Genomic DNA, 19,050 nt, shown 5'->3' on the forward strand with positions numbered 1-19,050 from the left:
AACCGTGCAGAGTGCAATACCTTTTCGGCATTTTGGCGTTGAAAGCGAATAAGGCGGAGGAGGAAGAGGAGGGTAGTCTTCGGGAGGGGCAGGGGCAGGGGCAGGGAAACGGAGGGAGAAAAAGAGGCTTTGCAGGGATCTCCTCCGCAGGGAGGCGAAGTGCTGGAGCTGCGAGGGAGGCGGAGGCTGGATCGTCTGCGCTGGGCTTGCAGAATGTCACCCCCACCCAATGCGACGCCTCCAGCCACCCGGTGCAATCCCGGCTGCAAGCCCGTTTCCGTGTTTGACAGCTTCGGGATATGCATGAGGAGGAGGGGCGGAGAAGATGAATGGGTGAGAAGGGTTTATGGCCAGGTAAGGCATGATCGACACCTCGAACTCACAGCTGCAGGAGGTAGAGCTGTCCGTAAGCTCCGCTGGTTTTAAAGGGGGACTGGGTGCATTGATGGACAATAGATCCCCCGGGGCTTTTTAGCAGTGGAAGCTAAACTGAGCCTCCATTTTCAGGGGCAGGACACCTGTGAATGCCAGATGGTGAGGGACCCTTGTGAACCTTCTGGGTTTGGCTGGCCGTTTTAAAGGATGGGATGCCGGATCAAATATGTCCTTGGTCTGATCCAGCAGGGGTTGTACGAGGGGCATCCCTGAGGGAGTGAGAGAAGGTCTCGTGGAGACTCTGACAAGCCTTCGGAGTGAAAGAATGTCGAGTCATGTAACCTCCTGTTATATAATAAAATGCTAATACTTTTCATTTATCATATATCTGACATTGAACAGTGCCATAGATAGATCAGTAGATCCACATGGCAGAGCGGGGACAGATAGGAACGATTTTTCCGTGCAGCTGATGTCCCTGGTTTGCAGAAAAATATAAAATTTAAAGAAAAAAAATACACGGAAAGACAGAAAGTCCCCCAAACGATAGAAATAATGCATGTAGCTTTAAAAAAAAAAGTCCACTGAGCTCTCAGGGGCTGTTTTGAAGGTTGCTAGGCAACCACAACAATATTTATGAGAATTCTGAGACTTAGTTTTGCCACCATTCACCACGCAACCTGGCCAGACTTTTCCCAGGGAGAGGCTGCTGGGGGGACGGAAAGCTGAAAAAAGGGAGGGGACAGATAAAGGTAGGTTGACTGGTAGGGTGGGAAGGGGAGAAAGAAGCAAGAGAGAGGTTCTGGGGTCTGCTAGGGAAGGAGAAGAGGAAGTAATGGGGAAGGAATATGCAAGAGGAAATCAGATACTTCCCCCCCCACACACACACACAAGTCCTTTTGGGTCTCCTGCTTATATAAGAATAGTTCCAAAGGGGTTGCCATGTATATAAAGGAATCTAGTAATACCTTTTAAATTCTTCTAGTATATTCTGGAGTAACGTTTTATTTATCTCTAAGGTGCCATCAGAGTGTGGCTTAATATTAATTTTCCTCCGTGCAAAGCTTGTGGAATTAGGATCAGCATCCCAAGCTATTGCGATGCTGCATCAAAGCATAGAAGGCTTCACAGATTTTTGAAAAATTAAAATTTCCTACTGGTACATCTTCTGTGGCAAAGGTGGATGGACACGTTTTCTTTTCCTTCAGGGCCTCCCTGGTGAATTTCGGAGGGCGAGGAGGAGGGACAGTCCACAAAGGAGCACTGAAAGATGCTGAATCCAAAGCAGTGAACTGGAGACTGGAGACCATCAACAACATGGCTATGTTGGGTAAGGATTCCGGTCTTGTCATTTTGGTTTAGAAATTGGGGTGTGGAGAAAAAAGGGGGAGAAAGTAATTGCTTATTAGGCTCAGGGTTGTGATGGGGCAACCCCTCCCCCATGGCATGTTTCCTGACATGGATTCTGGGGCACCCAGACATCTTTCCCCTTCATCCGTTTCCTTCTGTCGTGCCCTGTTCTCTTCCCCAGTCCCAGTCAGGACAAAGTCTCAGAAAAACAGCATATTTTATTGGCCAAGAAAAATTATGCTGGAGGGGTCTCCTCTCCACCAAGAGCAGAGAGAAAATGCTGTAAAGTAGCGATCCCCAACCTGTGGGCCGCGGACCACCAGTGGTCCTTTGACTAATCAGAAGTGGGCCCCGAAGGACGCCTTCTCCCCCCCCCCGGCCCTTCACAACACACTTCGGGTGTCATTGTCTCCCATCACTCCCAGATGGGACTATCTCGTTGCAGAGAAACAAGCTCAGGGTTCCCATTGATTTGTCATTGTCATGAGTTAAAATTTCCATGAAAATAAAATGTTCCTTGTGTTCATTGTTGTGGCGTGTCTGTATCTTATTTTGAAGGGATGTTTAAACATTACCATAGCGATCAGAGAGCGTTAGGGCAGTGGTTGAGAATAGAGGAGTAAACTACCCCCCCCCACTGGGCCTCAGTAAAAGGCGTTGAGTGGTCCCTGGTGAGTGGTCCCTGGCGTTGAGTGGTCCCCGGTGATAAAAAGGTTGGGGACCACTGCTGTAAAGAACACTCCCAGTGGCCTGTATTTATACAGAAAATCTACCCCTCTTGAGTTAACCATAAATCGTAATATAAGTCAGACCTCTTACTACTACTTTCCTAGTAATGTGTTTACATCATCTATCTTCTACTGAAGAATGCATTTACCTTATCTAATATTATATACCTTTATCAATCCTCTTCTAACAATATCTCTCGCTATATCATATAGTATCGTCAGCCTACTTGCATTTCATTCTGACATTCAGGGGGGCCTTCTTTTTTGTAGTGAAGACCTGCTTATCTGTACTGAGCCATTTGCTTATCTGAGAAAGCTTCCAGTCCAGAGAAATTTGCTCATCTGTACTGAGCCATTTGCTTATCTGAGAAAGCTTCCTTTCACTTAGAGAGACCTTATGTTTACATAAGCCTTTCACCTGGAGAGAAAGACAGAGGCCCCTTGCTCAAAGGCTGAATCATACTCAGACAGGCCAGCGAGAATCTTCCTCTACCTGCAAAAGAAGAAGAAGAAGAAGAGTTGGTTCTTCTATGCCGCTTTTCTCTACCCGAAGGAGTCTCAAAGCGGCTCACAGTCACCTTCCCTTTCTTCTCCCTACAACAGACACCCTGTGGGGTGGGTGAGGCTGAGAGAGCCCTGATATTCCTGCTCGGTCAGAACAGCTCTATCAGTGCCGTGGTGAGCCCAAGGTCACCCAGCTGGCTGCATGTGGGGGAGCGCAGAATCGAACCTGGCATGCCAGATTAGAAGTTCGCACTCCTAACCACGACACCAAACTGGAGTGAAGGATTACTAATGTCTCCTTTCTCAAAACATCTTTGCCTTCTTTTCTTCAGACTGTCCTCACATGGTGATAAAGATGGAAGAAGAAGAGGTATCCTGGCTCACAAATAACTTGGGATTGGGGGAAAGTGAGACTTTTGCAGGTACTGGCCTGAGGAGGGAATGGTGCAGCAAATCGTAAGGCTTGGATGATTATTGCGAAGTTCTCTGTTGGAGCCAGCTTGGTGGTAGCGGTTAAGAGCGGTGGCCTCTAATCTGGAGAACCAGGTTTGAGTTCCCACTCACCCTCCACCAGTCACAGTTCTGTTAGAGCTGTTCTCACAGAGCAGTTCTGTCAGAGCTCTCTCAGCCTCACCTGTGTGAAAGTGCACAGTGTGAACGATGAACTCCCCAGGTCAGTGCAGAATGTGAGATTACTAAGATGTACAAGGCAATGCAGTATCCACTCCCATATGAAGATGCCAGTCTGGATTTTTGTGGCCCACTGCACTCAGAGCTGGACCTTGTCACTTGGGAGCCATAACACTCAGGTTGGCTCTGAGTCGTCAGGAGAAGCTTGAGGGGTTGCATCGAAATCGGTTCCCCTTCAGCCGCTTTCATCTGTCTCTCACCTCAGAGCTCCCTGATGTGATTATGAAGCTGGAGGAAGAAGAGGAACCACGCGTTCTGCATCATGCGGGATCAGAAGGAAGCAGAATGCTCCATGGGGCCCACTCAGGTGAGAGGGATCACAGGGACTAGCACCATGCTGACAAGGCAGAAGAGCTGCAGAGGCTGGATGGAGCCGTGGGTCTGTCTTGCTACTTGACAAAAAGCTCCCCAGGAAAATTGAGAGCCTGTGGCCATATTGATATGGGTGTGGATTTTCGTGTTGATATATCTTCTGTTGGGAAGACCCAGTAATCATTGTTATTACACTTTTTTAGGAGTGCCACTGATGAACGTGTGAACATTGAAAACAAGTGTTACACCCAGAACTTCTGACGAAGAGGGTTTGCACTCGAAGGCTCACGCCCTGAATAAATCTTTGTTGGTCTTAAAGGTGCCCCTGGACTCTGATTTTATCCAGAACCTCATTCTGGCATTGATATTTTGTTTGAGCACTTATTCTCTGCAACAAAGAAAGAAAAACTTGGGATTTGAAGTTAATTTTTTGAAATTGTTTTTGCCACATATTCGGATCTATTCTTCAGTTTTTGCCTGTCCACCTTCTTCTCCTAGAAGTCCACGTGATTTAGTGGTCAGAATGTCAGACCATGAATAGGGGAGACCCAATAAAATCAGAGTCCAGTGGCACCTTTAAGAGCAACAAAGATGTATTCAAGGCATGAGCTTTCGAGGGCAAGCACTCTTCCTTGGACTATGAACTCCCCATGACCACTTCAGATTTGGTGATGACCTGTTTCCTGGTGAGACCCAGTCCAAATTCCCACTCTTTAGAATGAGATTGTCCCAGAGTGACTGAGCAAGTTTCCCTAGCAGAGTGGTGATGTGGAGGAAGGAAGATCTGGGCGGAGAATTTGATTCCAAGACATCAGGCAGAAAACTTGGGCAAACGTATTCTTTCAGGCTAGTACATCTGGCCAGGTGAGCAGTGATATTTCTTGTGAACGAGCATCTTTTGAAGATATCCTTGCCAGGTGGTTGTGTGAAGAGCTGACCCAGAGTATCACATTTCTAAAGGAATGCATGAAAAATGAAAGAGAACTCGGACAGTTGAATGAATCATGGTGGAAAGAAATCTTCTGCTACTTTTCTGTGGCTCACAGGTGGCAGGAAGTCATCCTCGACAGAATCCAGGTCGCTGCCTTTCGGCAGAGGAGTAGAAACAGCCATGATGCTTAAGCCTTGGGCTGAGAAGACGAATGAGGAACATTTTGAATCCCCCTTACTTGGTCACAGGAGCCTTGCAACGGATGCTGAGCGTCAAAGCAGGGTAGGCTGTGAATTCCTCCTTCTTTCCCCACATAAGCGTTTATTTATTTAATTTATTTCTTTGACTTCTATACCACCCTACTCAGCGAGCCAGCTCAGGGCGGTGTACAGTATAATACTTTAATACAATAAGTCAAAACAGAGCAAATTTAAGATTAAAATTAATTAAAAATTTTGTTGACCCAAACAGGTTAAAATCTGCAGTGGCATTTAATTTCTCAGAGCAGGCAAGAGTCGGGCAATCATTTGGGGCTTCTTCCAGTCAGTAGATGGATGGGTGGGGCCTAGGAATAGGTAGATTTTATTTGTTTATTTTATTACATTTTAATACTTCCCTCCCTTGCGGCTCAGGGCGGTTTTAGCTTTGGCCCCAACCAAAAGCCTGGCGGAAGAGCTCCGTTTTACAAGCCCTGCGGAACTGAGCTTGTTCCAACAAAACTTGGATGAGTTCTGGAAGCTCATTCCACCAAGTAGGGGCCAGGACGGAAAAACATCCTTTTTGGGGCCAGGGACCATCAACTGGTTGGTGGTCATAAAATGGAGCGTTCTTGAACGGGGGAGGGGGGGGGTGTAGAGGGAGAGGCATCCTGCACAAGTATAATAAATGTCCCAAATGGATTTATTTGTTAATAGCGGATGCTGCTTCTTCTTTCTTCTTCCAGGGCTCCATGTCCTTTGAGGAGGTGGCCGTGTTCTTCAGTGATGAGGAGTGGGCCCTGCTGGATCCTGGCCAGAGAGCTCTTTACAGGGAAGTCATGCTGGAGAACTACGGGAACATCGCCTCTTTGGGTAAGCAAGTAGTCGGCTAGTGTGCGAGTGGTCCCGAGACGTTTTGTGAGTGTCCTAAGAACTCTCTGGTAGAGCTCCCTGCCTGCTATTTCTTGCTCTTCCCCTGCTTTTCAAAATCTTTCCTGGAGAATCAGCGAGGGTTAAGCTAGATAGCCTCAAATATGTGACTAATCTAGAAGAAAAGCTGTTTTATATCCTGCTTTCTTACTGCCCAAAGGAGTCTCAAAGCAATCCCTGTGAGATAAGTGGGACTGAGAGGGTACGGAGAGAACTGTGAGTGACCCAAGGTCATCCAGCTGGCTTTAAGTGAAGGAGCGGGGAATCAAACCTGGTTCTCCAGATTAGAATCTGCCACTCTTAACCATACACCAGGGGTAATCAACCTGTGGTCCTCCAGATGTTCATGGACTACAATTCCCAGGAGCCCCTGCCAGTTTGCTGGCAGGGGCTCCTGGGAATTGTAGTCCATGAACATCTGGAGGACCACAGGTTGACTACCCCCGTACTACACCACACTGCAGAGAGCCAGAATGGTGTAGTGGTTAAGAGCAGTGGCCTCTCCTCTGGAGAACCAGGTTGAGTTTCCACAGTTCTCTTAAAGCTGTTCTCGCAGTTCTTCTAATCTGTTTGTCTTGCTTTTCTTCCCTCTTAGAGCGGTTCTCACAGTTCTAATTTGTTTGTCTTGCTTTTCTTCCCAGAAGGATCTTGGACCTGCAAGCCTGGCCTCATCTCCTGGCTGGAAGAAGCAGGTGAGATACTTACCTATGAGGAAGTAACTTGCTCAACAGCTTCATTGACACGTGGAGAGAAGGACCCTTCATGGTCTCAGGACTGCGGTTCTACCATAATTCTTCCCAGAATATATCATTCATCCTGCTTTGGGAGTTTCTCAGCAGCCCTCTGTGGCTTTGTATCATTTCCTCATCTCTGACTGGCATGAATCCATACTCCCTTCATTGTTGGCGTGAGATTGCAGGCGCCATCATGTTTAAGTGTTTTCTCCTTCCTTAGAAATTCTTCCTTGCTGGCAAGAGGAATCCAAGGGCGGCACAATCAGGAGAGAGATGAGCGGGAAGAGTTTTCCACAGGAAGGCCCTGCCTCAGGAGACGTGCTGGACTGTTTCTTGGTTGATTCTCAAGAGGATATTTGTGTCTTGACAGAGCTGGCCGAGAGTGAGTGACAACCAGTTTTTCTCACAAGGCATCACTTGGGATAGCTGGTGTTATTTATTGGTCTTCTTGACCATCGTTCCCTGCAAGCAGGTTTGAGGCAGTTTGCAACATATTTCCACATATAACCAAATCACAATTAAAAACCATAATAAAACCATATAATGCTCTCCTTCCTTCCTTCCTTCCTTCCCTCCTTCCTTCCTTCCTTCCCTCCTTCCTTCCTTCCTTCCCTCCTTCCCTCCTTCCTTCCTTCCCTCCTTCCCTCCTTCCTTCCTTCCTTCCCTCCTTCCTTCCCTCCTTCCTTCCTTCCCTCCTTCCTTCCCTCCTTCCCTCCTTCCTTCCTTCCCTCCTTCCCTCCTTCCTTCCTTCCCTCATTCCTTCCTTCCTTCCTTCCTTCCCTCCTTCCTTCCCTCCTTCCCTCCTTCCTTCCTTCCTTCCCTCCTTCCCTCCTTCCTTCCTTCCTTCCTTCCTTCCTTCCTTCCTTCCTTCCTTCCTTCCTTCCTTCCTTCCTTCCTTCCTTCCTTCCTTCCTTCCTTCCCTCCTTCCTTCCTTCCTTCCCTCCTTCCCTCCTTCTTTCCTTCCTTCCCTCCTTCCCTCCTTCCCTCCTTCCCTCCTTCCTTCCTCCCTCCCTCCCTCCCTCCCTCCTTCCTTCCTTCCTTCCTTCCTATCATCTTCTATAATCATATAACTTTCTTCCACAGAAAGCACTTTCTAAAAATGTGAGGACACCGTTAGTGGGCACCACATTAGGCATCCCTGACATAGACCATAATTCTTTTCCTTTTTTGCTTCAGAAAATGAGCATGTCTGTATTGCCAACTGGCTGGTTTTCTTCTGAGACCTGAAAACTGGTTACAGGCAGCAGCTTCTCCATCCCCATCCCCTCCGGCTAAAAATTAGGGGTTGCAGAGGTTTCTCTAGGCCTGTCCGTATTAATAATATCTAAGGCTCTTCTGCTGTACGGTGTACATTCTGTGCCTCTCATTGGATGTATCTCTCTGTTTCTGTAGGGCCAGAGTGGGAATCCAGTCTGGTCGACATGGATGGAGACCAGGATCTGCCAGTGGAGAAAGGAGCTGCTAATCAAAAAGTCACAAACTGGCAGCTGAGGAGGGACAGGGAAGCAAGTGAGAATCAGAGGAATGAGTCCTTTGCCTTTTCGGCACGTGACCTCCATGAAATTCTGTCTGGAGACCAAACAGTGGAGCCGGAAGAAGGGAAACCAAATTCTCTGTTTGCCAAAAGGACTGGATGCAAATCTAGCCTCAACAGACAAGTCAGAACGGAAACGTGGGAGAAGCCGTACAAATGTCCGGATTGTGGAAAGAGCTTCAATCGGAGTGACCACCTGACTTCACACCAAAGGATCCATACCACAGAGAAACCCTATACCTGCTTGGAATGTGGGAAAAACTTCCGGAGGAGCGCAAACCTGACCTATCATCAGAGGATCCACACAGGGGAGAAACCCTACAAGTGCTTGGAATGCGGGAAGCGTTTCAGCTGGAGGGCGGACTTCACTTGCCACCGGAGGCTCCACACGGGGGAGAAACCCTACAAATGCTCCGAATGCGGGAAGAGCTTCAGCCAGAGCGGTCACCTGACTTCCCACCAGAGGATTCACACCGGGGAGAAACCTTATAAGTGCTTAGAATGCGGAAAGAGCTTTAGCCGAAACGCAGAACTGACTTACCACCAGAGGATCCACACCGGGGAGAAGCCGTACCATTGTGTGGAGTGCGGGAAGAGCTTCAGCCGGAACGCGGAACTGACTTCCCACCAGTGGATTCACATCGTGGAGAAGCCGTTTAAGTGTCCGGAATGCGGGAAGAGCTTTAGTCGGAGTGACCGGCTAACGTCTCATCTCAGGATTCACACGGGGGAGAAGCCGTACAAATGCTTGGAGTGCGGGAAGAGCTTCTGCCGGAGGGACAGTCTCACCTCCCACCAAAGGACTCACACGGGAGAGGAGCCGTACCGATTAGACTTGTTGAAAGAAATTCTCTTAATTCCCATTCACCCCATTTCTCCTTGAAGCCATTAACCTTATTCCAGCTGCTGAGCAGTAACCTGTCCCATGACATTTGACCTTGCTACATCACAAAAGCCATACAGATGCTCTGGCTGTAAGAAGAACGTAACTAACTTAGGGGGAAACTGGGAGCAGGAAAGTATTTGAATGTTTCCTGTTTTGGCTTCACAGCAGAGAGAGTTTCATCCTGCTTTTTGTGAGCACGGCCTTTTGTGCAATCCTAGCCACGCATCCTAGCTATAATAGATTAGCAGTTCATTTCCTTGAGGGGATTGGCTTTCATCGGGAGAATGTTCACCGCAATGTCAAAGGACGGCAGAGAACTGAGCTTGAATTTATTGACGGTTGCTAGAAAATTATTCGACGGGTGACGGAATCTGGAAGCTTTACATCGTACTGAAGACAGACAGAAAATAATTCATTATTCTTGTAATGAATAAAAGAACGATTCAGAAAGAGTGGGGGGAGAAAGCCAGCCAAGGTGTTTTATTCAAAAATGGTACCTTTATTTATCAGATTATTAGATTTTATTATTATTATTATATTATTAGAGTCATGGAACTGTAGCATACAGCAAGAAGTGAGGATTTTTTTCCATTGTATTGATTTTTTTCTGTATACATTTTCATGTTTACAATAAAATAAGTCGATTATTTTTGTTTATATATCGGATAACTAGCATATGGCACCTGTTCAAATTTGGACAGCAGAGGACCTGTCTTTTGCTCTCAAAAATGCCTTCTTGAGTTGCACCATTTCAAAAGGCTTAATATCTACCCTGAATAAAACATGCTTGGCCTTAAAGGGGGACACTGGACTCCAACAAGTTTGTTCTGCTGCTTCAGACCTGTGGTCCTCAACCTGGGGGTCAGGACCCCTTTGGGGGTCGAATGACCCTTTCACAGGGATTGCAGCAGGGCAGGCAGCTTGGCGGGGTGGGGGGGAGGTCTGCTGCCACTGTTAACACGCCTCCTGAAGGCGCCCGCCAATTTATATACAATTTATAACCAATCACGAGCCATGGATCTTCACGCCATTGGTCAGTTTCGGTTTAATGTCTGTGAAAGAACCCTTGCATGATTTTAGGGTTGGGGGGGGGTCACCTCAACATTAAAAGGTAAAGGTAAAGGTATCCCCTGTGCAAGCACCGAGTCATGTCTGACCCTTGGGGTGACGCCCTCTAGCGTTTTCATGGCAGACTCAATACGGGGTGGTTTGCCAGTGCCTTCCCCAGTCATGACCGTTTACCCCCCAGCAAGCTGGGTACTCATTTTACCGACCTCGGAAGGATGGAAGGCTGAGTCAACCTTGAGCCGGCTGCTGGGATCGAACTCCCAACCTCATGAGCAAAGCTTTCAGGCGGCTGCCTTACCACTCTGCGCCACAAGAGGCTCTTACCTCAACATTAGGAACTGTATTAAAGGGTCGCGGCATTAGGAAGGTGGAGAACCACTGTGAATTCTGCACAGGTTGGATGAGCCACTTTCGAGGCGTTTCCAGCAGCTGGATTTTCCTTGTGCGGAAACAGGGAAACCCCTTCTAAACTGCATTAAAAGGGCTCACTCGCACACCTTGGATAATGCACGTTCACTGCGCTTTCGTGGCTGGTGGGTTTGCCTGTGCGGAACAGATCTTCTCTAAAGTGCCCTCAAAGCGCCTTATCTAATGCGCGGGAGGGCAGAAGGGCAGCCATGCACAGCTTCGCACGATCCCCTTCCTTCGGGCCCTGCGGCAGCCAAAGCAGGGCGGGCGGTCCGAATCCTCCTCCCGCCGCCCAAGAGCGCGCGATCCACAAGGCGCGTTTGCAGCGCGCGAATGAGCCGGTGGCTCCCCTAGGAGTGAGGGCCGCGCTCCGGCAAGCCCTTCCCCGGCTTAGGCGGCCCCTTTCGGCCCCGTCCGCTGGCCGAGAAGGCCGCCCGGGCGCTCCCCGCCCCTCTGCGCGCAGCAGCCGCCGCCAGGCGCCCGGCGGGAGGGAGGGAAGGAGGGAAGCGCCTCCTCCGGAGCGGCGGCCCGGCGCGCAAAAGCGGCGCCCGGGCCTGGTGCAGCCGAGGCGCAAAGCCCCTCCGCCGCGCCCCGGTGAGTTGGGGCAAGGGGCGGCGGCGGGGAGGGGGCAGGATCCGCCCAGGGGTCTCCCCCGGCCCCTTCCTGCCGCCACTGCGCTCGGGGGGAGGCCGGCGCGCCCCACGGACCGGAATCCCGGCCGCAAGCCAGGTTGGCCGAGCCTGCCTTCCACTTGGGATGCCACCTCTGGGGTCGGAAATACCTGGAGACTTTGGGGGTGGAGCCGGGAGTGGGCGGGATCGGGGGGGGACCTCAGTGAAAGGCTGTATGGAGATCTCCCTACAAAGCAGCCGTTTTCTCCCTCTGGGGCCCGGAGATGAGCCGTAATTCCAGGGGAGGGTTGCCAGCTCTGGGTTGGGGAATACCTGGAGACTTTGGGGGTGGAGCCGGGAATAGAGTTGGAATCTGTACAGGTAAGGAGAGGGACGTTTGGTGGCTGCTGCAGCTGCTGAAAATCAGGAAAAGGGGACTGAGTGGGGAAAAAAATCTTGTCTGCAAAGTCCAGTAATGAGTCCTTGGCTCGTCTGATTCACTGTCTCCTGTGTTTATTTAATTTCTTCATCTTTATTGGCAAATACCAACTATTTCCCCCACACACACACACAAAATCAGGCATCACAGCTTTTACAAAAATCTAGGAAAAAATGATCAAGACATGTTGTTACATGTATCCAGGTATACAAAGATGGATCCGTAAATGGATTCCTGGTCTCCAGCAATACATGGTCAAAAACACGGTTACCTTGCCTAGCATCGCTTTGAGGAAAGCATTCTCTCAGTGTATAATTTAGCCATTTGCCACTTCTGCTTAACCAGTTACATGGTCCAGCTTTCCTTGGTATTCCACCCCTTTTACTGCTTCTCGTCTTTCCAGCAATCAGCAGCCCCACATCAACCTGAATCATATTCCTTAATATTATTTTGGGGTCTTTATCTTTTCCATCCTTCAAGGATATTGGACGGTATGGTTCTCCAATTTACCCACATCGCTGCTTTATTTATTGGTTCCTTTACTAAATCTCAGGCAGGTATCTCAGTTTTAATCCTGATGGTTGTTTTGTAGGGATTCTTGGAAGGATCTTCCCCTGCCCAAGGAACACCAAGGCCTGTCAGTCAGAACTGGGCTATTGGGAGGGCCTTGCTATACACGGAGATGTTGATATGATTAAAGCCAGTTGTCTGCTCATTCTGTATCTAATAAAAATGGCCTCTGTTTCTCTCACAGGGAAACTTACTTAGATTCAAGTGGGTAGCCATGTTGGACTGGAGTAGTGCAACAAAATTCGTGCCCAACAGCACCGTTAAGCCCAACAAAGATTTATTCATGGACTTAAAGATGCTATTGGACTCAAATTTTGTAGGGAAACTGATTGTCAGTCAGATTTACATAATAGGTAATTGTGAGTTCCTTTCAATGGACTAGATCAGCCCTTTTCAACCTTTTGACCATGAAGGAGCACCTGATATACATTTTCAGGTTTTGAGGCCCTCCAGAAATGATGTCAGCTGGCCACGCCCCCCCTCCAGGAAGTGACATAACCACCTTTGCCCTTCTATTGCTTCCTCCAGCCCCACCTTTACTACTACGACAGTGGCTGTGCTTTATACAGGCTGGAAAGAAAGGCAGAAGCTGAGAAGACAGCCCAGACCCATATACCTCATCACAACCAACTTCCCCCCACTTTGATTTTTACACCCACGGCCTACCCACCAAGCCTTCCAGGCAGAGGTGGCCAGTTCCCTTGCTGGTGGCCAAGTGCATTTAGGCAGGCGGAGAAAGACCACGGACCCCCTTTGGAGTTTCTGCAGACCCCTGGTGGGGAATCCCTGAACTAGACAGAACTTTTAAAAAATGCAATAGAGATTATTTCCCCCCCTAAGTTGATACGTCTGATGATATCAGCGGCCACATTTGAACGTGTAAAGAGCTGCCCTGCCATATCTAATAGTTTAGGGTGGGGAAATGTTCAGATTGCGGAGTAGCAGTGGGAATTGTGAAGGGGAGGAAAGAGTCTCCCCATCGCATTTGTTTCGCTCCCTTGTAGCCCAAAGACCACCAAAAAGATCAAGATCACCAGCTCTTTGCAAAAGAGTGGAGACCGCCGTTCTGCATAAGGCAGGAAGATGCGCGAGGCACGGATTGGGTCCCCCTTTCTTTGCTGCAGGAGCCTTTCTTCCCCTGGCCCCAGTCGGCAGAGCAAGGTAGGTGGAAAACACCACGACTTTTTCCACATATGAAGGGCTGCACTGAACATGAGAGTATAACATTTCCCGTTCTTCCAGGGCCCCGTGTCCTTCGAGGAGGTGGCCGTGTACTTCACGGAGGAGGAGTGGGCCCTGCTGGATCCTGGCCAGAGAGCTCTTTACAGGGAAGTCATGCTGGAGATCTACGGCAACCTGGCCTCGCAAGGTAAGCAAATAAGAGGCTGGGGTCTGGAAGGTCTTGAGTAAGTCCCTCATTCCCCATTGCATAGACCAGGGGTAGTCAAACTGCGGCCCTCCAGATGTCCATGGACTACAATTCCCAGAAGCCCCTGCCAGCATTTGCTGGCAGGGGCTTCTGGGAATTGTAGTCCATGGACATCTGGAGGGCCGCAGTTTGACTACCCCTGGCATAGACTGTTGGCAGAGTTTAAATATGCAAAGGGCTGCAGGATGAGCTGCTTAAAAGATAAAATAGTTTCATGAAGAAGAGAAACAAGTTTTTATCTATCTATGCAAGAAGCCCCAGATCATAGACTGGCTTTTGGGATTGGGAACTGTTGTCGCTGATATTTTAATTTGCTGGTATGAATCAAATTAATTTTAATTCTAATTGATATTTGCGTGGAATTGTTGTATTGTATATACAACGTTGTACACCCAGAGTTCACTGGGAGGAGCTCTCTGGTTTCTGCCAGGCCTGCAAGATGGAGCTCTTCCGCCAGGCGTTTGGTGGAGGTCGGGTACAATGAGTACAGGGGACATCAGCCCCCCCCCGGGTTCTAGGTTAGGTACTAGACCGACCTAGAACCATTGTTGTTTCCACCCTTGATTACTTTCCATCTCCAGCTGTTCCAGCCCATGGATGCAACTGGTTAGCGGTTGGGGGAGGTTTTTTGTAGCTTGTAGGATTATCCTGTCACCTGGATGTTGTAGATTGGAGTTTTGGGGTTTTAGGATTTTATTATTGTAATGGTGTTTTGATGCTGATGTTTTATTGTGATTGTTTTATTCGTGTTGTGAACTGCCGCGAGCCAGTGTTGGGAGCAGCGGTATATACATCAAATTATAAATAAATGGATAAAAATAAATAAACAAATAAAACATCAAATTAATCAATAAATAAGAGAGGAGAGAGGTACTCCTAACTGTCTAACTGACTAATTCTGGAGGGGAAAAGCAGAACGTCTCCAGCTGAACCAATCAGGACACACAGGAGATTATTTGCAAATAACAGGAAATTCCGAATCTTAATATTCTAATTACATATCTCCTCCGTACCCGCTCTAGGATATTCTTCTTACAGTCTTGAATCATGCACACAACAGATTTTGCATAGTCCAACATAAACAAGGGTCTGCAGTCATATTACCACACCCTGGCAAGTGGAAGATTGTAAAATTGGACAGTCTCAAAGACGGGCTTAGTCAGTTTTTGTTCCTTTTCCTCCCCAAAGGACTTTGGACCTGCAAACCTGACCTCATCTCCTGGCTGGAGGAACTGGATGCTGTGTTTGTCCAGGATTCTGAAGACAAGGAGAGCTCAACAGGGACTTCCTTAGATGTGTGGTTGGACCCTTCAATGTGTAAGAATCGTGGCTCTCCTCTCAGCCCACCCAGGATGCCTCTGGGGTTTCCTGGTTGCTCCCTCTGTGGCTTCAGCTCATCCCCTCATGTCTGAAAGCAAAGCCTGACATGAATCCATGTTCCTTTCAGTGCTGGCCAGGATGACGGGCTTATTTAGTTCAAGACTGAAGTGTTTTCTGCTTCCTCAGGTGTTCCTGGTTGCTTGGAAAAGGAGCCCTGCTTTCTTTCTCCCCGAGAAGACACAACCACGAGAGAGATGAGGGAGGAGAGTTTTTCCCAAGCATCAGAAAATGACTTGGAGCGTTTCTGGGGAGAAAACGCTTCCTTTCAGACAGAGCCAACCAAGAGTGAGTTTTCTTTATGGTGATACACCCCAGAAAGAGACGAGGCATAACTTGGAATGATTGTTAAGTTGAAAGATCCACAGTCCATGCTTTGGGGAAACGTAATGAGGCCCCATTAAACAGTTGGGCTTCCCTGTACGGTGTAGTGTTTAGGTGCCAGGTTGAGATTGGAGGGTAAAGGTAAAGGTAAAGGTATCCCCTGTGCAAGCACCGAGTCATGTCTGACCCTTGGGGTGACGCTCTCTAGCGTTTTCATGGCAGACTCAATACGGGGTGGTTTGCCAGTGCCTTCCCCAGTCATGACCGTTTACCCCCCAGCAAGCTGGGTACTCATTTTACCGACCTCGGAAGGATGGAAGGCTGAGTCAACCTTGAGCCGGCTGCTGGGATTGAACTCCCAGCCTCATGGGCAAAGCTTTCAGACGGCTGCCTTACCACTCTGCGCCACAAGAGGCTCTTGAGATTGGGGGGACCCAGGTTCAAATCCTGGCTCAAGCCTGAAATTCCAGCATCCTCCTCTGCTACGCCTGCCTCTTACAATTATTCTGAGGATAAAATAGCGAAGGGGAGAATGATTATCAATGTTTTAATTATGTTGTAAACCACCCCAAGCCTGCTTGCAGAGAAAGGCATTCTGTAAATGCAATAATAATAATTTGTGCCCCCCCCCAAATTCCTGGGACAAAGGCTGAGATAATAATCTTTTATTAACAATTCAGAAAAGGCACCGTAGGTTTATGCTTCTCCCCCTTCCCCCTTCTGATGCGAGGTGCTTATCCTGGCAGGACATTAAATCCTGATTAATGAAATCCTATGCAAATCTTTCTCACGTGCTTCACTCCAAATAACAAAGCTTCTTCTCCTTAAGAGCAGAGAGACTATTAGTGGAGTATTGGCCTTATTTAATCATTAACGTTTTGGCAGTAGTAGAATTGCAGATTTGCCTTTCTGTTCACCAAGTTGTGATCTTCATGTAAGCAGGGAAGATGGTTTTGGGGGCATGGGAAGGGCAGCTCCCAGCTTGATGTTTTTCGTTCAAGGGAAATGCTTCTGCCTATTAAAGTGAAACCCTAATCCAGGCATTCATTCTCTTGCTGTCGCAGCAGAAAAAGAAGAGTTGGCTTTTATACCCCATCATCATTCACTGATGTTTGCTTCTATTTTGCGGTGTTTTGTTTCTTGCATCTCTCATTTGGTTTCTCGCCCTGTTTTAGCAGATGAGAGAGAGTCGGGCCTAACGGATATGGAAGGAGACGAAGATTTGGAGGTGAAAAAAGAAGCTGGGACTCAAGAAGCAAACCAGAAGCGGAGGAAGGAAATGTTTCCCTTGTTGGAAGGCGACTTCCAGCAAATTCTGTTTGAAGGCAAAAGAGAGGAAAGGGATCGAGGAAATGGTTGCGCTCTGAGTGAGAAAAGGGTTGCCAGCAAATCTGGCATTCAGAAAGAGGAGAGAACTCAGACATGGGAGAAACGGTATAAATGTCTGGAATGTGGAAAGGGCTTCAGCCGGAGAGACCACCTGACTGCGCATCAAAGGAGTCACACCGGGGAGAAGCCATACAAATGCCTGGAGTGTGGGAAGAGCTTCAGTCAGAGCAGGAGGCTGGCTTCTCACAAACGCATTCACACAGGAGAGAAGCCATACATATGCTTGCAGTGCGGGAAGAGCTTCAGTGAGAGCGGGAACCTGAATTCACACCAAATGATCCACAGCGGGGAGAAACCCTATAAATGCTTGCAATGTGGGAAAAGCTTCCATCATAGCTCAAAGCTTACTGCTCATCAAATGGTCCACACCGGGGAGAAACCATATACATGTTTCCATTGTGGCAAAAACTTCAGTCAGAGTTCAAACCTGGCTTCCCACCAAAGGATTCACACGGGAGAGGAACCCTACAAATGCCTCCAGTGTGGAAAGAGTTTCCGATGGAGGGACAATTTGAGTTCACATCAAAGAATTCACACAGGGGAGAAACCCTATAAATGCTTGGAGTGCGGGAAAACCTTCCGAAGGAGTGCCAACCTCACTTCACATCAAATGATCCACACTGGGGAGAAGCCATATAAATGCCTGGAATGTGGAAAGAACTTCAGAAGGACCGCAGAACTGACTTTCCACCAGAGGATCCACACTGGGGAGAAACCCTACAAGTGCCTTGAATGCGGAAAGAGCTTCAGCTGGGGTGCAGAACTGACTTCTCACCAGAGGATTCACACTGGGGAGAAACCCTACAAATGCCTCGAATGCGGAAAGAGCTTCAGCAGGAATGACAATCTAAGCTCGCATCAAAGGATTCATACTGGTGAGAAACCATATAAGTGCTTGGAATGCGGAAAGACCTTCTGCTGGAGCGCAGCTCTGACTTTTCACAAGAGGATTCACACCGGGGAGAAACCCTTCAAATGCTTGGAGTGTGGAAAGAGCTTCAGTCGGAGCGCCAGGCTGACTTCGCACCAAAAAATCCATAAAAGGGAGAAAACAAACAAATGCCTGGAGTGTGGAAAGATCTTCAGGAACAGCAAAAAACTGGCTTCCCACCAAAGGATTCACACAGGAGAGGGACCATGCCTGCTACCATTGTTGAAACACATTCCTTTAATTCCTCTTTACCCAATTTCTCCCTGAAACAAATCTGAATCTAGTTCCCAAACCGTCACACCTGCTGTTCTGTTTGACTTTTTATACATCAGAAAAGCCACGCCGATGTTCTGATTGTAGGAAAGGCTTCTAAACCTGATAGTACATCAGGGGAAGAAAGTAGTGGACTGCGGGAGAAACCTGAAACAGGACAGAACTTACAGGAATCAAAATGGAAGCAGACTGAACGTTTACTGCCACTTTCCGTGGCCAGGCCTTCTCTTTCTCGTGGACACACAGTGCTTGTTTTATACTTTAGTGGTTAATTTCCTTTGTGGATTCGCTTTAACTCTGGAATTGTGTCAACAGCCGTGTCAAAGAACGGCAGGAAATGGCGACATCATCATATTTTTCTAACCCGCCCTTCCCATGAGCCTCAGGAAGGACAACATCCGTTTATACACAATCATAAATAACATTTAAAATATTATGAAAGTTTGTTTATTATTTACATTTACAGACTGCCACTGTTGAAGTGGGTGTCTCGAGGTAGTTTATATCCATTGGCATAAAATACAATTAAAATCAACTGTTCATTATTAATAAATAAATTCAATAATCCTGTAGCCAGATCTAATTGGCTAGGCCAGTCGGAAGACCTGGGATTGGATATGCATTTATCGTCCTTCTGGTTTGAAGGAAAAGCAAGAGACTGGCCACAACCATAAGCCTGGCGGAAGAGCTCTGACTTACAGGCCCTGCGGAACTGTGTCCGTTCCGTCGGGGCCCTGATGTCCTCTGGGAGCTCATTCCACCAGGCAGGGGTCAAGGCAGACAAAGGTCAAGGCCAGTTGGACTTTGGGGGGCCAGGCTGACAAGATGTGGATTTGAAGGGATTTTTTTAAACCTGCGGCCCCATTTTCAACATGATGGCAAAAATGGACCATGGCCATGTGACAAAATAACTTCACCACACATTTTAGATATTTTTGTTAGGTGTTTCAAGCTTTTAAGATGTGCATATTCATTCAGCTCACCCACCTGTAAGCTCACAGTCCCTAAAGATAGATTCTGGTGGGTAGCCATGTTGGTCCAAAGCAATAAACAAAACTTG

General features: G+C 48.1%; 1 protein-coding gene across 5 annotated transcripts; it reads left to right on the top strand.

Annotated features, from left to right (window-relative positions):
• Window positions 1-154: 154 nt before the first annotated feature.
• LOC143834270 (uncharacterized) lies at window positions 155-18,521 on the top strand. Of its 5 annotated transcripts, XM_077330943.1 has the most exons (10): window positions 155-354; window positions 1,584-1,705; window positions 3,290-3,379; window positions 3,853-3,954; window positions 5,006-5,172; window positions 5,834-5,960; window positions 6,659-6,709; window positions 6,972-7,133; window positions 8,144-9,107; window positions 16,811-18,519. In XM_077330943.1, the coding sequence occupies exons 1-10, from the start codon at window positions 347-349 to the stop codon at window positions 17,982-17,984; spliced, it is 2,967 nt and encodes a 988-aa protein (XP_077187058.1). In that variant the 5' UTR covers window positions 155-346; the 3' UTR covers window positions 17,985-18,519. The 5 variants fall into 5 exon arrangements, with proteins under 5 accessions (XP_077187058.1, XP_077187054.1, XP_077187056.1 ...); XM_077330939.1 differs by lacking the exons at window positions 155-354; window positions 1,584-1,705; window positions 3,290-3,379; ... (4 more) ...; window positions 6,972-7,133; window positions 8,144-9,107 and adding exons at window positions 10,991-11,376; window positions 13,272-13,428; window positions 13,510-13,636; window positions 14,885-15,013; window positions 15,203-15,361 and having other exon boundaries at window positions 16,573-18,521; XM_077330941.1 differs by lacking the exons at window positions 155-354; window positions 1,584-1,705; window positions 3,290-3,379; ... (4 more) ...; window positions 6,972-7,133; window positions 8,144-9,107 and adding exons at window positions 10,991-11,241; window positions 12,290-13,428; window positions 13,510-13,636; window positions 14,885-15,013; window positions 15,203-15,361 and having other exon boundaries at window positions 16,573-18,521.
• The last annotated feature ends 529 nt before the right edge of the window (window positions 18,522-19,050 follow it).

Source organism: Paroedura picta, chromosome 3 (genome assembly GCF_049243985.1).
Source record: "Paroedura picta isolate Pp20150507F chromosome 3, Ppicta_v3.0, whole genome shotgun sequence".
Classification (NCBI taxonomy): Eukaryota; Metazoa; Chordata; class Lepidosauria; order Squamata; family Gekkonidae; genus Paroedura; species Paroedura picta.

What these genes read in the sequence shown, in the direction of transcription:
- LOC143834270 (XM_077330943.1), top strand. An exon ending in CAACAACATGGCTATGTTGG is followed by an intron (nt 1,706 to 3,289) that starts GTAAGGATTCCG and finishes TCTTTTCTTCAG; the next exon opens with ACTGTCCTCACATGGTGATA. An exon ending in CTCCTGGCTGGAAGAAGCAG is followed by an intron (nt 6,710 to 6,971) that starts GTGAGATACTTA and finishes CTCCTTCCTTAG; the next exon opens with AAATTCTTCCTTGCTGGCAA.